At 39.6% G+C, this 19844-nt stretch overlaps 1 protein-coding gene across 4 annotated transcripts in view; it reads right to left on the bottom strand.

Annotated features, from left to right (window-relative positions):
* Nucleotides 1-19844, bottom strand: part of PLA2G4A (phospholipase A2 group IVA) — a 75322-nt gene that overhangs the window by 30508 nt on the left and 24970 nt on the right. For 3 of the 4 annotated variants that reach the window (XM_042874130.1, XM_042874131.1, XM_042874132.1), the window contains 4 exons: nt 12884-13032; nt 9282-9395; nt 6766-6803; nt 4551-4692 (listed from right to left, as the gene is read on the bottom strand). In XM_042874130.1, the coding sequence (XP_042730064.1) occupies nt 4551-4692; nt 6766-6803; nt 9282-9395; nt 12884-13032 (443 nt within the window). Of the gene's footprint in view, nt 1-4550; nt 4693-6765; nt 6804-7242; nt 7299-9281; nt 9396-12883; nt 13033-19844 lie in introns of those variants that run through there. The other variant, XM_042874133.1, reaches the window with a different exon arrangement.

The following is a 19844-nucleotide window of genomic DNA, read 5'->3' as shown; positions in this document are numbered from 1 at the left end:
GGCATCTGTTTACCTAATTAGCTACTGCATAGCTTCCCACAGTATTTGGAAAGAAGATAGAAGAGAACACAAGCACAATCACTACCAGCATCAAGAATTTTATACTAAGCAAAAGTCCCACCTGGCTCCCGCTTTCAGAAATCTAGACTTTTCCACTGTTCAGTGTAATTAGGCAACTCCTTGGCTGTTACTAAGTGTAAAAAACTCACACAGCTGAGTAGGAAGACTGTATCTGATCAAACTAGCAATCAGTCAAAAATGTCACTGAAACTCAAGCTGCCAATGGATAGAATGAGTTAAAGAAATGGAACCACGTGACTACTGAGTTCGGTTTCTTTCTATAGACTCCATATTCCAAGTAGCGAAGCTTCTGTGCAGAACAAAACTGTACAGCCCCATGGAAATGATCATGCACAGTGACCAGTAAGTTGAGACATTTCCTGAGGCTTACATTCTGCAAAAACTACTTATTCTTGATGCAACCAGATTATTCGATCATCTTCTTTATAAGTGTTAAGCTTTAGTAATATAAACCACAGGTATTTACTGGCACCAGCATTCATCATGCACATCCACAGATAGCTATCTACCCAAAAATGACAAAGCAAAGGTAAAGATTGAGGACATGCCTTGTTTTGTTAAGCCAACACCTCAATAACAGAGCAGTAGCTTTGAACAGGAGAGCCATATTACTAATCAGAAATTTAATAACGTATGTTAGGCTTTGAAAGCTCTTTACAAACACTACCTAATTAACCTACATAGACAAATCCCGACAGGATGAAGAGGGTGGTTTGCAGGTGCAAGGCTGGAAAAAAGTATGTGAGAATACTTTCAAAGCACCACTATTCAACAAATCTATTCATCACTAGAGTGGCAAGAGCACAAGGGAAAATTTGAGCTTCCTTCAGAATGCAGAGAAGTCTGCAAGTAGGATCAACAAAGCATGTCAAGAAGAGTCACTACCATCTGAATGCAAACGTTTATGTATACTTAATCCACAGGCATCCTGAGAATCAGAGTTACCTATACTGGGGAAAGAGGGGTATGCAAAGAGCTATGTGTATATATAGGAATCTCAATTTTCACTTGTGATATCAAAGCAAAACATGAAGAACTGAATGTACTACTTTATTTCCAGAAATGCACTGAAAGAGCTCTAGAGCAGAGGGCAATAGCTGAAGCAAGCACCCCACGGTAAACAACTTCTTTAAATACTGAAAATATAACTGGAGAGAAGCATCTTCTGCATATCTACATCAATTCATTTAGACCAATCTAATAATAACTGACATGGAGATATAAGCAAGGTGATGAAGGTGTGAGTCCTTTTCTGCTGTGCAAAAGAATGCAAAGAGTTTTTTTTTACTACTACCACGTAAGTAGGTTTGTTAAAGCAGCATTTCAGCTGCAATTCAGTTTCTAGCAGGTTTAAAGGTAAGAAATGGAAAAGTCTGAAATCACTTACAGCCATCCTACAAGTTCTGCTCTAAGATAAATAGGGCAGAAGCAGGGATGACAAAGGGAGAAGAAGATGCCAACTCAGCACTGAGAAAGAACAGAGGAGACTAAGACATGCATACACCTCCATGCACACAGACGGTTGCTAAGCACTATGCTCTTCTGAGGGACTCTATTCAAGCAAGTTAGCAACCTAGACCAAAAAGGCAAGGGACTCACAAGGATGTCATGCAGTGAGTCAATGGCAACATTGTGAGCTGAAATCAAGAGTCTTGTTAACAAAAGCCCTTTGCTCTGATCTCTGGCCATACTGCCACACTGACTTAGAATCACAAAATGGCTTGGAAGGAACCTTAAAGTTCACTGAGCTCCCACCGCCCTGTTGTGGGCAGGGTTTTCACCCACCACAACAGGTTGCCCAAGACCTGTCCAACCTGATCTTGAACACCTACTTCTATAAGGTTGCACACTTCTCTGAACAAGCAAAAAGCTATACTGGCTTGGGTTTCTTTTTCTTATTGTTGGTCTGCATGGCACCAACCTAATTCTGAAAAAAAATTACATCATCCAAACTCCACTGAACAGGACTTTGCAACTTTGATAAAGAATTTCCTCAATACGCTCTTACTGCTTGTAGGAACCAGGTAGCAGCATGAAACATGAACAGGCTCAGTGCAAAACTTCAGTCACCAAGCATCTCACTTCAACAAGTGCTGGCTACTCAATCTCCTTAACTGGTCAAGAAAATGAAAAAGATCTGGGAAACAAGATATGATTTCAGGAAAACAAGCTCTGAAAAGGACCATCTCAATCCTATTTTTCAGTAACCTGGCAAAAAAAAAAAAAAAAAAAAAAAAAAAAAAAAAGCTAAAATATTAAACATTAAATTCTGTTTTGAGAACAAGAGCTGCAGATGTTCTCATTCAACTGCTCTGGAAGCACAGCGCACAAAACCTGGATGTAAAGGTCTGAAGTGTAAAAGTACTTGCTGTGGGGTACATAGATGATTATTAAAAATTGTTCTGAAAATTTAGTCTCAGACAATTATATACCTTCTCTGATTCTGATATTTTTAGAAAACTGTTCAAATGAAAACTATAAAAATAAGAAATATCACAGGTATGAGAAATCTCATCTTCTGTGTTTTCTGAATGTGCTTCTAAATTAACTAAGGAGACTTGGAAGTATACAATTATCTTCCATCCAGGGTGGCATAATTATTTCACAGGTATTCAAGTCTCCTAGCATCCTTGCAAAGCACACACTGCCATTGACAGATGAAGAAACTTACATGAAATCTAAGTAGGTACTTGTTTAAAACCACAGGCAGCTAAGAACACTCACGTCTTTCGATTCCTGAAGCCACGTTAAGACTTCTTCAAATATACTATAAATCCTCCTGCTATCTCACATTTCTAGCAAAAGAAAGAGAAATGACAAGCTGTAAGGACACAAATGTATTTTAATTTGAACAAAAATGATTTTTCATTGCTGGAAGCAGCTATAATATTTGACATGTCAGCTCAGAAATACATACTTGACAAACAAAAAGGGGGGTGACTGCATTACCTCAGTCCTCTAGGGCTGATAAGACTACAAACACTCTTTGGTCTTGGTAGATGCAGCTTAACTGATGAACTTTGAGACAGCGAGGAATACCAAGAGAAGATGACAACAAAAAAATATGAAAGCTTACCTAGCTTTTTCAGTAATCAGATTAACTTATGCACATATGCCACCTGCAGAAAACTGATACTTCAAACACTAAGCTTCACTCCAATTTTACCTGGAACTTGGCAGAACATCTTTACATCTTTTCTGACAAATATATGCCTGCTATAGAAGACCAGACCAGTATCATTCGTAGATATCTACCCTATGTGTATGTGTGAACAGTAAAATAACTGCACCTCATTAAAAAAAAATAAAATCCCATATAATAAAAAAATTCCTATACAAAGTGTATGATATATATCACTACAAATAAAATATGCACAACACTTTCACATTTTCATTTTACTCAGTAAAATCATGCAAGCACACTTTACTAAGAACAAGCTCAAAGCTATACATCAATAACACAGTCACTCCCTACTCAAAACTTCACAGAAATTTAGAAGGGAATTCTGTATTGGTTCTGATTTCTGCAAAATACTATCACATTCTGCTTCTGCTAAACAGCACAAATGGAATCAATATTTTAAAGCCAGATAAATTTAGCAGTTTTGTTCATTGCTATTGCAAGCCAAGGGAGCAAAACAGGATAGGGAACAAGCAGGGAAGAATGAAGAGTATGGATAAGCCAGACCAACACAAATAACTGAATTGTATACTGAATTTATCCTTTATTAACTGAAAATAAAGCACTATTACACAGAATCACATTAAGGAGTGGTAAGATTCAGCACACTTTATATCTTCCATGTGACCCAAACCATCATCAATCCAACCAATCCATCTAGCTCTGCCCAGCTCACTTTTCTACTGGGCTCACTAGCACAGCTTCACATACCCTCAAAGAATTAAACTCCGTAAGTCCAGCTCTACAGAACAGGCTACAGTAAAATAAAGAAACCATTTACAAACTGACTCTAACATTAAAACTGCTCTTTTTCTGCCTGGTCCTTTAGACACAAAGGCCATAGAGTCAAGGCCATCTTACAAGAGTGAAATGAAACGCACTGATATGTCTCCTCCCTTGCCCAATTCTAACTCAGACACTGCTTTCAAAAATTAAAACCAAGAACCAGGCTGGAATTCACACTGGATTTTTTAAGGTACACTGATAAAAAGCTGTGATTTCTACCCTAAAATAGTATTTCTGCAGTCCTGTTCTTTTGCATGCAATTTTATTTCAGTGCAGCTTCGTTTTGACACAGGATTTTGTCTCCTTAAACTTTTACCTATAAACTTAGGGCATGAGAAAAATCACTCCTCATCCTAAGCACAGAGGGAAAACAATTGTTTTGCTTTTGTCATCTGTCATTACATTGGACTGTTCTACCTAACGCGTGTCACTCCTTCAGCTGAGACACAAATGCAGGACTCCACTAGGGATATTTATTTTTATGTGGATTCTGCAAACTTACGTCACGGGAAGTGGTCAAGTTCTTGCTGTTTTCCTCTCCTAGGAATGACTTCATACTCTGCATGATATTATCCTTCCGCTGCTGCCGGAATTTCTTCTCCTCGTCACACAGAGCCATGCTGAACCGGAGGTCAGTTGAAGAGCTGTTTTTCAGAACAGACAGGAATTAGAGAAAGCCCCTATTCAAGGAAGAAGACCAACTATGAATTCCAAGAAGAAGACCAACTATGAGTTCTAAATAAAATAAGACAGAATAAAACAAACATATACTCATGCAACAGCTGCATAATGTGATTTGACACAGTGAAGGAAGCACAAAACAATGACATTGTGTCGCTGAGATATGTATTTCACACAGAAACTTCACTGTTCACATCCTAGAGTAAAAGAAGGCACAAAATAAGCAGCTTTTACTAGTGTATTACCTAGTGTCAAAAAGTAACATTAAGTTAATAAATGTGAGTGATGAAGCAACTACAAATTTTTAGCCTAGAAGTTTGAATTCTCTATTTATCCACCAAAAAATCACCAACTACAATGAAAAAACATTCATGTGTGCTACTGTATACTCTTAAGGGGAGGAGAGGGCAATTTTGATGCCATATCCATACAGTCTTACTATCAAAATCTGTATGGATCTCAGCAGATTGTACTGAATGGAGACAGAAAAAACAAAGTCTCTTTTTTCCAGCTGTTTTCCTACCCCACATGATCACAAGCATGCACAGGACTGTGTAAAGACTTCAACACCCTCTCTGAATAACAGCCACAGCTCCAGCTCCCACTTCTCATTTCAGATAACAAGACAGGAACTGAGTCAGCATGTCACCCCATGGGTCTAAACTACAGCACTGCCAGTTTTCAGAGCCTGACAGACCTTTTCTCCCTTTAGAAAAAGGCCTTCAGAAAAAGTCTCACTACTGCCAGCCCAGAAGCCATCTCCTGCTTAAGACCCCTTTTGTGAATATGCATCACAGAGCTCAGAAGGGTCCCTCTCACACACGGGCATGCAGGTGAGTGACAGACACTTGCACAGGAGCGACCTGCTGCAACACTGCCTCTGCCAGGTAGCAGTGAGGGTAGGCATGCAGATTCCTCCTTGCAATTGCCTCAGTGAAATTCCCATATTTTTTAAAAAAGTACTGTTTACAAGCAACATCCCAGGAAAGTATATTACAATTGGAGAGCCCCACAGAACCCAAAATCCGTGTGACTGTCAGTGCATAGCAGAGTAGAACTCGACTGGATTCTTCTGCTTTACTTCAGTGTCTACTGCCAATGCATCAGCCAGACACTGTCAAGCATCTTACGTTCACTTAAGTCTGAGATATGAAACACTCATAATTAAGAGCTCTGAATGTTTTAGGGCTGGTCTGAAGAACCACCCACATATCCACCTTTATTAGCATCAAATGATGAACAAAAAAATGATCCCTGGGGGCTCTCTGTCAGCCTTCAGAGTCATTACATACATTTAGCTACAGGCTCAGCACTGTTATTATAGTTCTGGGAAAAAAAAGGAAGAAAAAAAAAAGACTTTAAACACCTTGTTCTCAGAAATTCATTTCTAGACTTAAAAGACATTTTACTGATTATGCCTCAAGGTGATTTTTTGTCTTTCACCTGGATAGACCGAGATAGAGGGATAAAGACATTGAAAGAAAGAAGATTAAAACAAAACAAAAAAGGAGGTATCAGCTCAGCTTCATGGGAAATCCTGTCCAGAATGGGATATTCCATTTCCACCTTGATACTACACTGAGGTGCACTTCAGGGCTGCTTTGTAATGACTACACACACTTAATGAAAGCTACCATGAGATGCAAAGTCACTACAGAAAGTAAAACAACAAGCTGAATTCAATGTCTAAGAGTTCATTAGGGAGAGCCCTTGAAAAAGAAAGTATTTAACACAAGCCAACATGAGAAGTCCAATAGCCTTGACCCTCAAACATTTGGAAAAGGAAAAACTATTCAGAAAAGTAACGCTGTTCAAGTCGATCAGACAACTGCTGTTCGAAGACAACCTTCAATTTTCAAGTCTTTGATTTTTTCAGTCCTTGGTATTTAAAAACTAAAATTAAGGATTTTTGCACTCTGCATGGCATGTTTAAAAGAAAACTACAACAAATGGAATAAATTTTAAATAAAGGATTTTGTTGCTAGTATATTTTCCTTTTATTTATTTATTTATGGGTTTCAATAGGAGATACTTACCACACTTCAAGAGACAGCTCCAAAGTCATTTCTGTAACCTACACAAGAGAGATTTAAATCAAATTACAACATTTTCAGCAGGAAAAAACCCACACAGCCACCTGGAATACAAAATCACTAGTGCTATGGGCTTTTTTAGATCACTTCATTGAAAAAAGAAGAAATTGCTAAAATGTGTCAGTGAGTTTACTTTTTACCGAAAACACAAGAAAATGCTGCTAGGTGCAGCTAGGTGCTGGCTTTCAGTGGTTAGATGGCATTATCTTCCATTTTTTCAATGGCAATCACTTTTTGACAGTTATTTATGTTTGACCTAAAGGTATCTGATTGTTTTCATACACTGAAGATGTGGCTGCAGTTTGACTTTTAGCAACAGCCCTAGCAATCACCAGCTGATCAGCTGCACATGCAGAAGATACTATTCACACAGTGAGGGACAGAAATCTTGCAGGACTCCTGCAAGCTACATGGATCTACCTGGACATAGCTATAGCTTGGTTCTCTCTGCCTCCTTCACAGAGCACTTAAGAGGGTTCCCTGCAAGCAAAGGTTTACAAAAAATGGTTAAAGCACTGATCATACTCGTTAGCACCAGTCTGAGAGTACAAGGTTGCCAGATTAAGGATAGAGATAAGCACAGGCATCTCCCCAAGACCTTGCAGGAAATGGCTGCTGACACACCAGTACAGCCCTGCAGGCATGTAACACACATTGTCTTCCTTCACTCTGCCTCTTGCTATACCTGGATTCTCTTCCCCACGTGCAGTATGTGATCTTAGCACAGGGCAAGGAGAGGATAACAGCCCTGCTGAGTGCAGAGCAGGTATGGATGGGGCAAAATCTGCTGCCTCCCACACCAGCACTGCACGCAGGGAGGGAGGCACAGCAGCAGGGCTGGAGAAAGGAAAGGCAGAGGGAGAACGTGAAGGAACAGTGCGAAGAGTCATTTATGGAAACACATCAAAGGCAGAGTAGCAATTACGTAATTCCAGCACCTGACATTATTAATTTAGAAAGCACTTCAGAAAACATGCAATGATTCAATGGTTGAAGAAATGTATGCACACAGTACTACATAAACCCTTGAAGGGAAATGTTCCAGCAGGGAGAGCGTGTCTTTTTTACCTTACACAGACTGCCCAGCAAATCTCAGGGATACGCACTGTGCATGCAAACTGCCTGCATGGGACTCAGCCTGACCTGATGTTCCCTTCCCATTTGCTTCTTAAGGCAACCCCTAGTTAAACACTAAGGTTCGTGCATGGAGCTCCAGGCTTCCCAACAAATGGGCTTTAATTGTTTATTTGCTGTAATCAAACCTACTTTTAAAGCTGTATCCGGCTGAAAATAGCAGAGCAGTCACAAATCAGGAGCTCTGACCATATCACGATCATAGCCCCAAGCAGGAATGCATGCAGTACTGATAATAGATATAGTATATGCACATGATATATAAAAAGATGAGCAGACGTGAGAGATATAATCAACTGATGAAGTGTGTTCAGAATGGCCTTCAATATTGTGATACTTTAATCCATGTAGAACAAATTAAATTATTAACAGATGTAATAACAATTTCCAGGAGTTACCATGCAGACAGGCAATCCTTGTTAAACTGACACCATTTTGTTTTGCATATGAGTTTAAAGAAAATAATCAAACTAGAACTTGTCTTCTTTTTTTTCAGCGTCACATGCAGTAATGCATCATTAACGTTAAGTAGGGCTGTGTTACAACAAGCCATTCATTACAACTGCAATGCACAGTAATAAAAGAATTTCTGTTAGCTTTCTGGAAGTCACAAACTTCAAGTAGTAGAGATAAAATAAAATCCATATAACAAAGGCCATGAAACTAAAGTGAACCAAGTGGTGCTGAAACCTGTTTGATACTAGATTTGTAGAGATAATTGCCTCAGAAAGAAAAGTATTCAGTGCTACTCTGTTTATTCATTATCTTCAGTCGTACTGCAAAGAGATAAATACAGTGCCAGCAGGCAGCCCAGTGCTTAACCATGGCCAACAGTGAATGCTCAGGAATCCAGCTTCAGGACCAGGTGTGCAAACCTGAGCTGAGATTTCCCCCTGCCCCAAAGCCTCCAAAGATGTAGCTATTTCCTGACCTACAGGCAGCCATTACCCAATGAGGGATGTAATATCTCATTGTCTATTTTAAATTTAAAACTGTGTTGATAAAACACAGCCAGAAATAGCAACAAAGAAGCCTTGGATTTTTAATCAGGGTTGCAAGTGCAGGCTAAATGTTTTTCTTATGAAGTGACTAAGGGTAAACTCCGAGTAACATCAGACTCAGTGAGATTCCTTAGGAAACATCACTCAGGCTTTCTAAGCACCAACTTCAGCATGACTTGTGAAGAAGCTGTATCTAACCATGCATATCCACATTATACAGTGATTTAGGTGCTCTCAGTTCAGGCACTGATTACACTGATTACAAACTTCCCAACAGATTCACAGCCACATAACAAAGGCAAAGCCACAAATGTTACGACTCACATTGTTGAAAGTTAATTGGACCTCCTTCTTCTCTCCCAGTTTCAGAGAGGATATAGGAAATGTGGCCATACCAAGAGTCTCATCCATAACGTAGTTGGCATCCATCAAAGTAACCTAAAAAGATAAATGGCATTCAATTCAACACTGATAAATCCCTTTTTTAGGTCCATATGGATTATGTCCAAAGTAACTTTTAAAAAGGGATGTGGAAAAGAATGTAACTAACCCAACACAGTCAACACCCTAGGGTATGCTCTTCAGGCAAGATAAGCAGGCACACAGTGAAGGTGGCTTTTTTTTAAGGCATTCAATAGAGTGAGTATGACAGTATCATTCGTAAAACAATTTTCATTTGTGCACTTTTTCTGTCAATAAATCTCATCACAATTCTGAACAGATGCAATTACTTCAAATTATATGAATTATATATATAATCATTTCAATTTCTAGCTAGTAAATCTCTGTGGAGAAGACAATGGTGTTCTAAGCATCATATGCCAAATACATAATGCAACTTTTTCAGCTAAGATGGAATCCATGTGTCCTTATTTTCCATTCACAGACCAAGAATTTCATAGCAAAAAAAGCACAGCATTCCAAACGACACAAAGCCTTTCTCTGTATCAAACCAGACATTCAAGTCTCTTCTCATTTTTCATATCAGAGCATATACCTTTGCAAATGCAATACTGTCCAAGCATTGATGCAAACAGCAGAGAACACTGTCCAATGCATTTGCCCTAATTCTCCTGTGCCAATGCATTTGCCCTAATTCTCTTGTGCCTATGTCTAGCTGTCTTTTTTCTCAGAGGCAGCCTTTCAGTTCTCAAGTAAGATGCCTGCAAAGAGTTTCAAATTACTGTTTCCGTGGTTTCTAGTAAATGAGTCCCCCAAATTCATTTGGCTTATGACTTTTTTTCCACTCTGTGGATTAGTTTCTTCTGAAATACCATGTTTGTGGCTTGGAGCATATATTTTGCGTAAAACAAATGCAATCAAGACACAAACACTTGCATGACTATTTGTTAAATCTGAGCTCAACCTTTGCTCAGCTATAGAGAATTTGTCTCATCCTGTGCCACTACTGATTCTTTGAAACAAACTGTATTTTAGTGACATTGGTATTCTAACATCATCTGCATTCTTCTGTTTCCTCACAGGACTCAATACTCATTGTTGTAACCTTTGAGGGCTGATTTATGAAACCAGCAGCAGCAGTAAGAACTTCATAGCAGGATTTTAGAGAGCTTCTTACACTTCAAAGTAAAAACTACACTTGTGACAGCGTTAAACGTTTAAACGACCTGAGGAGTAGAAGGGGTTGTGGAGTCTGCGTGAGCCTGGGAACTCACAAAATAAGCTTTAGGTGGATTTTGCTGATTTGAATTCTGATGCTGTCCTCCACACAGGAATCCAAAGGCTCTGCTATGGACTCTGTGTGTGCACCACAATGGCACAACAAAAATACCAGCCTTAACTTAAAGAGCGTGTTTTTCATGGGGAAGAGAAGCTTTACGAAAAACAGCATGTATTTGTTTATGCAGACATAAATCAAGCAGATCCAACATTAACCATTACTACATGGTATCGCTGGCTCTTTGCAGGCAATTTCCATAAAATTTTATAGCACTCGCCTCCTAAAACAGCAATGATCTTTAGTTATTGTAAAGATCATTGTCCAAATTCTACTTCTAAAGAAATCTGCCGCATTCTCTTATAACATGGCTGTCCTTTTGGCTTGCCTGGGCCATGCTGCGTGAAAATGAGCTGTCTTGGGCAGCACCTACATAAGTGTCTCCAAAAGTAATGCCTCCTATTTATTTCCATGGAAACCACAACACATACAAAAAGTACAATAACACTATTTGATAGAGCAGATTCTCAGCTACAAAAAGCAGTTATTAACACAGTCACCACTACTAGCTACGCACTTGCATCAGCAATGAACAAGAGCCTGCATGCCATGCTGGTAAAAATCTGCACCAGTGGAGGTGATCCACTGTTGCTGTCACCACTGCTGAAACGCACCACCCACCCCTCACTGTGCTCACATCCACTGTTTGATCTCCATCAACATTCAGCATGTGCTGATGAATGTCAATGGGTGTAATTTTTTTTTCTGCATGGAGGAATTCAGTTCCACACCTCTGCTTCATACACACTTCCACTTCAGACGTCATTCTGTCAGACTGTCCCTTTGCTGCCATCTGTCACGCTGCAACAACATGTAATGGAATGCAGGCAGAAAGGTTCAGCCTCTACTGCCATCCCACCAACATCCACCTCTAACGTTGTAAGCCAACACAATAAAATATGAGGTATTACTTTTGGAGCAGCCCTCATAAAATATATATATATATTTATATTATATAAAATATATATTTTATCTTAATATGAAATATAAAATATAATAATATATATATAGTTATATATAGCCCTCATAAAATAGAGCAACAAAGACAGGTTGATGAACCCAAATTCTTACTTTCTTCTTCCTATTTCCCCAATCACTGCATTTCTCTTTCTAAGTCCTGATTACTATTCACCTATATTTTCATGAAAAAATAACAACTAAGTTACAGATTCCAACTTTTTCCCTGATTTCACTTGGCTACGCTGCATGTCTGAGATCAAAACACTTAGTGAGAATCAACTCAGGTGACCACTGCACAAGATAAAATGTCAGGAGCTGTTTTGCATAATCTCTTTTCTGCAAAACAATTGTGAAGTTACTCTGACTTCCCTGAAGTCATTGTCACATTGGTAGGATGAACATGAAAGTTCTTTGTGCTCCAGTAGGCTGACCACCGATTCTTCTTCTTTGAACTGCAAATCTGATCCTCACCCCAGGAGCAGAGAGAGCATTGTTGGAAGCACAACACAATTCTAGGATCTTGATCTGTTTAGCCTCAAGAGGTCATAGTTACTAGGTCAACAAATAGCTTTCCAGGCTTTATCTTCTGCCCTTGCTCCCCATTTAATTTAGGCTGAAAACCTGTACGCTTACGTCAGATCAATTTACATGTTAGGACCATGTCCTTTGAAGAACCAAGCTAACACAGCACCACAGAACTTACATTCTTACTATATGGACTGGTAAAATAATTATATATAATACTCACCTTTTGTACACAACCCAAGGAAGCTTAACATACTGATATTAGACAATGGCTCAGACAGCAAGCCTGCACATGGACTAAGAGTTCCAAAACATCACTGTGTGTGCACTGAGAAAAAAGCAGAACCACACTTCTGCTTTTTGACTACTGAGGGGAAAGCAGGGAATGAATGGGCAGAAACTTGACTTTACAGCCCCCACATACTCACTGTCCATAATTGCAGAATCAGTGAAGGAAGCAATGAGAAAAAATTTATGGCTGATGTGATCTTACAATGACTCTCAAGGCTATTCACTGAATACAACACCTCTTACCTAGCACCATGACTAAAAGCAAAATCCAGCCTTTACTGTTAAACGATAAAAAACAACACCACCACCACAAACTCCAAAATCTCAACACAGCAGATGAACAAAGTACTGTTATTTTAAACTTCCAGACATTTTTTGATTTTTTGACAGGCAGCTCAGTCACATTATTTACCTCAAGAACGTTCTCCTGGTTGGGGTCCAGAATGAACTCAAAAGTCTCGTTCCACACAGGATTCACATCATTATTGAAATGTTTAGTTCTCTTCCTGCAGTCAGGAGCAGAAGGGATGAACAGTTCCACATAGGGGTCTGGAGTGTCAACTACAGAGACAAACAATGCAGCATTCCATGTAACTCAAATCTGAGTTGTAACAGTTATGTGAAAACAGTTATGTGAAAACGCTGATTACCTCATGATCTATGGCAGAAATATATTTAAACTTAACTATACAAATTCCATGAATATAATGAAACAAGCAATAAAACAATATTACCAGTATCTCAGAAGGAAACAGAAGTTATGCTGTTAGGGGAAGAGAGACTTGAACAAACAGAAAGGCACTGGGAAAGATTCACCTTTATTGGAAATACGTATACTTCTACCTAGCATTGGTAATTATTTCCAAAAGCTCTTACCCCTTCCTCATCCCAGTGTCACAGCAGTGACACAAGAGCATTCCACAAAACAGTCCTCAATTAAAAATCTAAACAAGCAATGGGGTGTCTAGCTTTGGATCCTCTTTCACCTGTTTGACTTTGTGGAGGTCACCGCAGAACCATGACCTTGCTAGCACGTTATATTTGAAAAACAACTGCAGAACCCTGGCTGAAAATACAGTAACGTATGACAACTTTATCTAATCAGAACTATTAGTGGGAGAAAAAGTACACCTTGAAAAAATTCACCTGACATTCAATCAAAGCCATTCCATCCTGAAAGCAAAGAACACACTGTTGGCATCCCAACATTTCCAATCCATTAAAGCCAGTAATTTTCTTCTGACAAATGAGATTTTTCACTCAAAAGAGATTATTTTTTGTCTGATATTTAACCATCACCAGCATCAACGTCTCTATTATGAATGACAGTTCATTCCTAAATGAGAAATTTCAGTTGTCCTGATCCTTAAATAGTGTCACATTGTAACTGCAGAAGAGATTCTATCCTGTTTTCACATTTAAGTTCAACTCGTAAAAGATAGAGAGCACTGTGGAAATAGAATGTCACTAGTGTGTTTTATCAACAGAAGAAATTCAGCCAACCTGTTACAGAAAGCAGTAGGCATGAATAGGACATGTGCTGTCAGCATCACTATCTTTCTCTTATTTTTTTCTAACTCCATATTAGTTTGTTTTGCTTCAACCATATGTTCAGTAATAGTATGGATTTTCATTTTCTTCATCTCACCACTGTCAATCAAGGTTTAACAGAAAGTATTTTTTGCAACAATTTATTATCCTACAAATACAAGAAACAGACTGGTGTTGACCTTTCCATACAAAGCCACTAGCTGTAACATGGTAAAACACACACATCTCCGCAGCCTTTCTGCAAAGGTTGTCCTCTGCTTTTGGGGAATACTTTAAAGAAAACATTCTGCTCACTATAAACATGAATCCTTGTATTAAAGATGTCTTTAGGAAAGAGATTAAAATCCATCACTAGGTCAAACAGGTCTGAACATCCCACCCTGTATAAACTTCAAGTCTAAAGATACTTTTTTCAACAGAGCCAGATGTGTTCAGAGGTTCCTGATTTCAATACATTATCAGAGTGTGCTGAAGTCAAGAGTCATGGGGTCCCTACAGCAAGGAGAAAGAGTAAACAAAAAAGTTTATATCAATACTTTCAGGAGTCAATCTCCTTTTGGAAAACCTCCTGAAAAGCCTCAGGAGGTTTTGTGTACCAAGGCAGAATGGAGTCAGAACATTCTGGCCACCTGCCACTGCTACTTGGGAACATCAGCGAGAGCTAACACAGTTTCTGACACTACCAACAGAGAAAGTACTGAACTTGCACAAAATAAAAAAACTTACAATCCCTGTGGAGAAGCAGAACAACATACAAGACTCAGACAGATTTTTATGTCATGCTCTGTATCTGTGGGTCTCAGCTAATTGCTACAACTTGGCAGATCACATGTTACCTGTTAATTAACGAGGAGCTATTTAAAGCTAGGGAATGGTGTGGCAAGCCTTTAGATAGCACTCTTCATTAGCTCCTGAGAATTTTTGTCTTAGCTTGTCTCTTAGTCAGGGGAAGACATGGGATCAATCCCCAGGTGTATTTTGCATCTTTCTTTTTCCACTGACAGATGTAACTAATTGCCAACTTCTACTGGCTGCCTCTCTTGAATTACAACACAAATCCGTGCCTAAAGGCAGGGAATTCAAAGCCCCAGGAGCCTGCACAGCAAAACACCTACTGCAGTGAGCAGTGACAAGATCTCATCTGTAAGCCTAGACATTGAGCAATACCTAGGCAACAAACCCTAGGGACACACAGTGCCAAGAGGCTGAATGTGCCCCCAGAAGCTTGGTTTTTAATAAAAATACCAACACTTAGCAACGTTCTGAACAAAACTTTGATGCCTCTCCTGTTCAATTTTTATGTGACTATGGGATCGGCTCTAACTGGAAGTTACAAAACTTTGATTTTTGTTTTAAGCACAAAAAGCCAATGGCTCCCCATCTGTATTCCAAACCCCAAAGCACGTGGAAAACTCAGGCCTCAGCACAGCTGGCAGCCAGCTGCCATTACTGACTCCTCACCAGAGAGAATGTAAGTGAACACTGAAGCAGAACTTAAATCAAGGCACAGAGCAGCTAAACTTAGAAAATCAGCAACTAAAATAAATAAAAGAAATATCTTGCCAATGCCAAGCCTCCCCCTCACTCCCTGCCTTTATTATGCTTTTTAACCCGAGGCTAGGAGTTAATAATCTGCCCTTTCATGTTTTAAAGTTTATTTTGTGCTATTTTCAATTAAGAAAATGAAAATCTATTCTTTTCAAACTTCCTTCTTCAGCCAAAGAGGAAAAATACTGGAAGACTGTGTGCTCTGATTAAGATATTGCTGTGAGCCATGCTGTATAAATAAAAATTGTACTCCTTTTATCACTTGGGGATGGCACTCACAAACTAGCTACTAGCAATCTAGTAATGCAAAGTTGCTTAATATATTTAATGTGCAGGTAAAATAGATGGTGTGTGCATCTTCTTGCACAGATCTATTTATTCCTGTACATGTCTTTGCTGGTTGATTTCCTAGGTATGCTTAACAAAAAAAAAAAAAAAGAATCTCAAAAAATGAAAAACAGCTTGATCATCACTGTTATCTGTATTTTGATATTAAAAATACCCAACATTATAATGAAACAGCTCGTGGGTCAAAAGCTGTCGCTTTGAAACTGCAATCATTGTAAGAGAACTAAGTTTGCATACATAGGGGCAACACTGTTAGAGAATTGCTCCTTGACTGAAGTGAAGCAAAACCGGAAAGAAACACAGCCAACTTCAAAGACTCTCCATGAAAAGCAATGTCTATTCATACCTCTTTCTCAGGACAGACCTATAGACACATGAACTATTGATAGACAGCGACTGTAGTGTACAACTCCATATTCCTCCCTTCTTGGCACTGTGACTCTATACAGTAAGAGCCTCAGTGTTGGCAGGCAATTAACACAAGACACTTCCAGAAGTAACTAAGAGCTGCACACACGGTGGCACAGGCGTGCTACAAAACAGAGACACCAGACACCATTCCTCAGAGAAAAAAGGAAAATAAACTGACATACAAACGTGGCCAAAAATCCACCTTCATACAAAGTACAAAATTAGTTTCAGCATTGATTTCAAGGGGTCGTACAATTATTAGCTCAGAGCTGGATGAATTATAAAGGTAGTTAACAAAACATTTATAATACATATTCTGAAAGATCTACAGCATCTGCCATTTTCCAAGGGTTTGGAGAGATCCAATACAAAAGCAAAATTAGCGTATAAAGGTGCTGTTGATTTGTTTCTTTAACAAACTTATAAACAGTCTTAACAAATGGCCAAGAGGTAGGAAGTAAGGTTTTAATGACTTCTCTTCTATCTCCACATATATAATTCCTATAGAATCCTACCTCTGAACAACACAGTGAATCATAAAGTGAAACACACAATGGACATTAATTACAACTGATCATTCTCACGTGAAAAATGAAGCAATATACTAAAGAAAACTGTATGATTCTCTACAATGACTGGAAACCATTTTATTTTGTACTATCCATTTGGCAGAATGGCTGAGATCAGGCCTCCATATTAATATAATTAACAGTATATATTTCAGTCATTCCAATTTCAATTATTTCAATACTATAACAGACTCAGAATCTACAGAAAACTTGTTCAAATCTAAACCAGAAGGGATAAAGCCACCTCTATTAATCATTAAAATTCATCTAATTGGTTTATCAAAGCATGAAAGAAATGCAAAGCTCTTGAAGCATTCAAAAATCCAATTTGCTACAGAAGAATCTGTCTTCTTTATCCCACTTATTATAAGCTTATTATAAATACTTGTTATCATTGCATAATAATCTTGGATTATTAAACAAACTATTACTGGATTATTAAATAAAACTGGTGAGGCCACACTTAGTACTGCATCCAATTCTGGGCTCCTCTGTTCAAAATAGGCAGGGATCTCCTAGAAGGAATCCAGCAGAGGGCCACAAAGACTGTTAAGGGCTTGCAGCACCTCCTGTGTGAAGAAAGGCTGAGTAACCTGGGTCTGTTCAGCCTGGGGAAAAGAAGATTGGGGGGGGGAGGGGCCTGATAATGTTGATAAATATCTAAAGGGAGGTGGGAGGAAAATGGATGAGGCCAGGCTCTTCTCAGCGGTGCACAGTGATAGAGCAAGGAGTAACAACTTGAGCCTTGAACACAGAAAGTTCTGTACTAACACGAGGAAGAACTTCTTTACAGTAAGGGTGCCAGGGCACTGGAACAGGCTGCTCAGAGAAGTGGTGGAGTCTGCTTCTACGGAGATATTCAAGATCTTCTGGACATGTTCAACCTACTGTAGGGTGCCTGCTTTAGCAGGGCATTGGACTGAGTGATCCCTTGAGGTCCCTTCCAACCCCTGCCATTCTGGGATTCTGTGAAAACTATATTAATATTAATTTTGGTTAATATATGCCTAGCATTATAGAAAGCAAATCTGGATCCAGACACTTTGGACCCACGACCTCCAGGCACCATACCTATGCACTTACAGGAATATTTCAGCAAGTGTATTGCAGAACTTTAAAGAAGAATTTTGTTGGTTTGGTTGACTGAAGTTTTTTCAGCTTCTGGGTAACCAACATCCTCTATGATTATGTGTTACCATGTTCATAATTATCACGAGGTCCCAAATTACCATCTTAGTCTACCTTCCACCCATTTTTTGGCTCACAGGACTGCCGTACAACCTCATTAAGATCGAAGCTCTAACTAATCTTGTCACATCTCATTTTTCTTTAAGTACGAACAGTGAGGATTTAGAGTTATGAAATGAATTAACATGAATTAACACAAGCCTCTCCCGACTTCACAGATACCATTCAATCCACCTTCCCAATTTCCATCATTCTTTCCTCACATGATACCAAGAACAACAAGGCCAACTCCCCCCTGTGCCACACACAGCGTCGATGCTTGGATTTCAGTGGTAATGGCACAAATTTAAGAGCAGCCTGAGCACAGCCAGTGGTAGGATCATAGAATGACATGGGTTGAAAAGGACCCCAAGGATCATTAAGTCCCAACCTCCCTGCCACTGGCAGGGTTGCCAAACACTAGATCAAATACTAGATGAGGTTCCTCAGGGCCTCATCCAATCTGGCCTTGAACACCTCCAGGGACAGGGCGACCTGTCTGGGCAGCCTGTTCTAGCATCTCACTACACCTGGTGAAAAATATCCCCGACATCTTATCTGCTGTTTCCCCTCTCCTCCCAGTGGAGGAAGGAAATAGCAGCCATGCCTTAGGAGCAAGCAGGTCTTACTGTGGAAGGGAGCAGAGGAGGCTGTGCAGCAGGAAGGTATGACTGAAGGGTCTGGAAGCTAATAAACCTGCTATTTCCTTACAGGATTCTAAGCAAGGTGCTTCAACAAGTTGATTAGCACTGATTGCTCAAACCAGTATCGTGCAAGCTATGTGAATCTCTTCACAGGTCAGAAGCATGGCTTTGACAGTCACATTTTTGTTTTAATGGTGAATTTTGTCGGGCTCACTTCACAATGTGCTTTACAGTGGCATGGAAATACGAGTTGTTATCCCTATCACAGTTGAGTGAAAATGTCTTTTACCATTTTCATGAATAAAAAGGCTGTTTATTAACAACTATCCATCATGAGTAATTGCCGAATAACAAATATTCCCCAAAGTATTAATAAGTATTTGTATCACTAGATTTGTCTTGCCCTTGCTCTGCTGAAATTAATGAAAGAACAGTTTAATGGAAGGCCTGACAGTGTGCGTCCAGAACAGAAGCACCATTAACTACTTACTTGCAAGTAGCCAGGGAGGAATGGAAATGTCAGAGCTGCCAGGTCCCACACAGAGTCCCAGCAGTGCCACTTGGGCATGTGAACAATGGCAGTGAGCACCCTGACTGGATTGCCTGGTGCTCTGGGTAAGACATCACATAGATGTCTCTCACTGCAGCAGGCAACAGTTAAGCATGCCCTGTCATTCATAAAATCAGAGAAACACAGAATCATAGAATGGCTTGGGTTAGAAGGGACCTCAAAGATCATCTAGTTCCAACCTCCTGCCATGGGCTGGGTGCCACTCACTAGATCAGGCTGCCCAGGGCCCCATCCAACCTGGCGTTCAATGCCTCCGAGATTGGGCACCCATAACATCTCTGGGCAGCCTGTGCCAGCGCATCGCCAACCTCTGAGTGAAGAATTTCTTCCTAGCATCTAACCTACATCTCCTCTCCTTTAGTTTAAGGCCTCTACCCCTTGTCCCATCTAATGATGGGACCATGTAAAAAGTCAGTCTCCTGTTTACAAACTACCCTCAAGTACTGGTAGGCCACAGTAAAGCTCCTAGAAGCCTTCTCCAAGGTGAACAAGCCCAACTCATTC

The sequence above is a fragment of the Lagopus leucura genome, unplaced genomic scaffold (genome assembly GCF_019238085.1).
Source record: "Lagopus leucura isolate 7727_CA_CO unplaced genomic scaffold, USGS_WTPT01 Super-Scaffold_100009, whole genome shotgun sequence".
Taxonomy (NCBI): Eukaryota; Metazoa; Chordata; class Aves; order Galliformes; family Phasianidae; genus Lagopus; species Lagopus leucura.
Note: the sequence above shows the minus strand (reverse complement) of the source record. Positions and strands in the feature narration are given on the sequence as shown.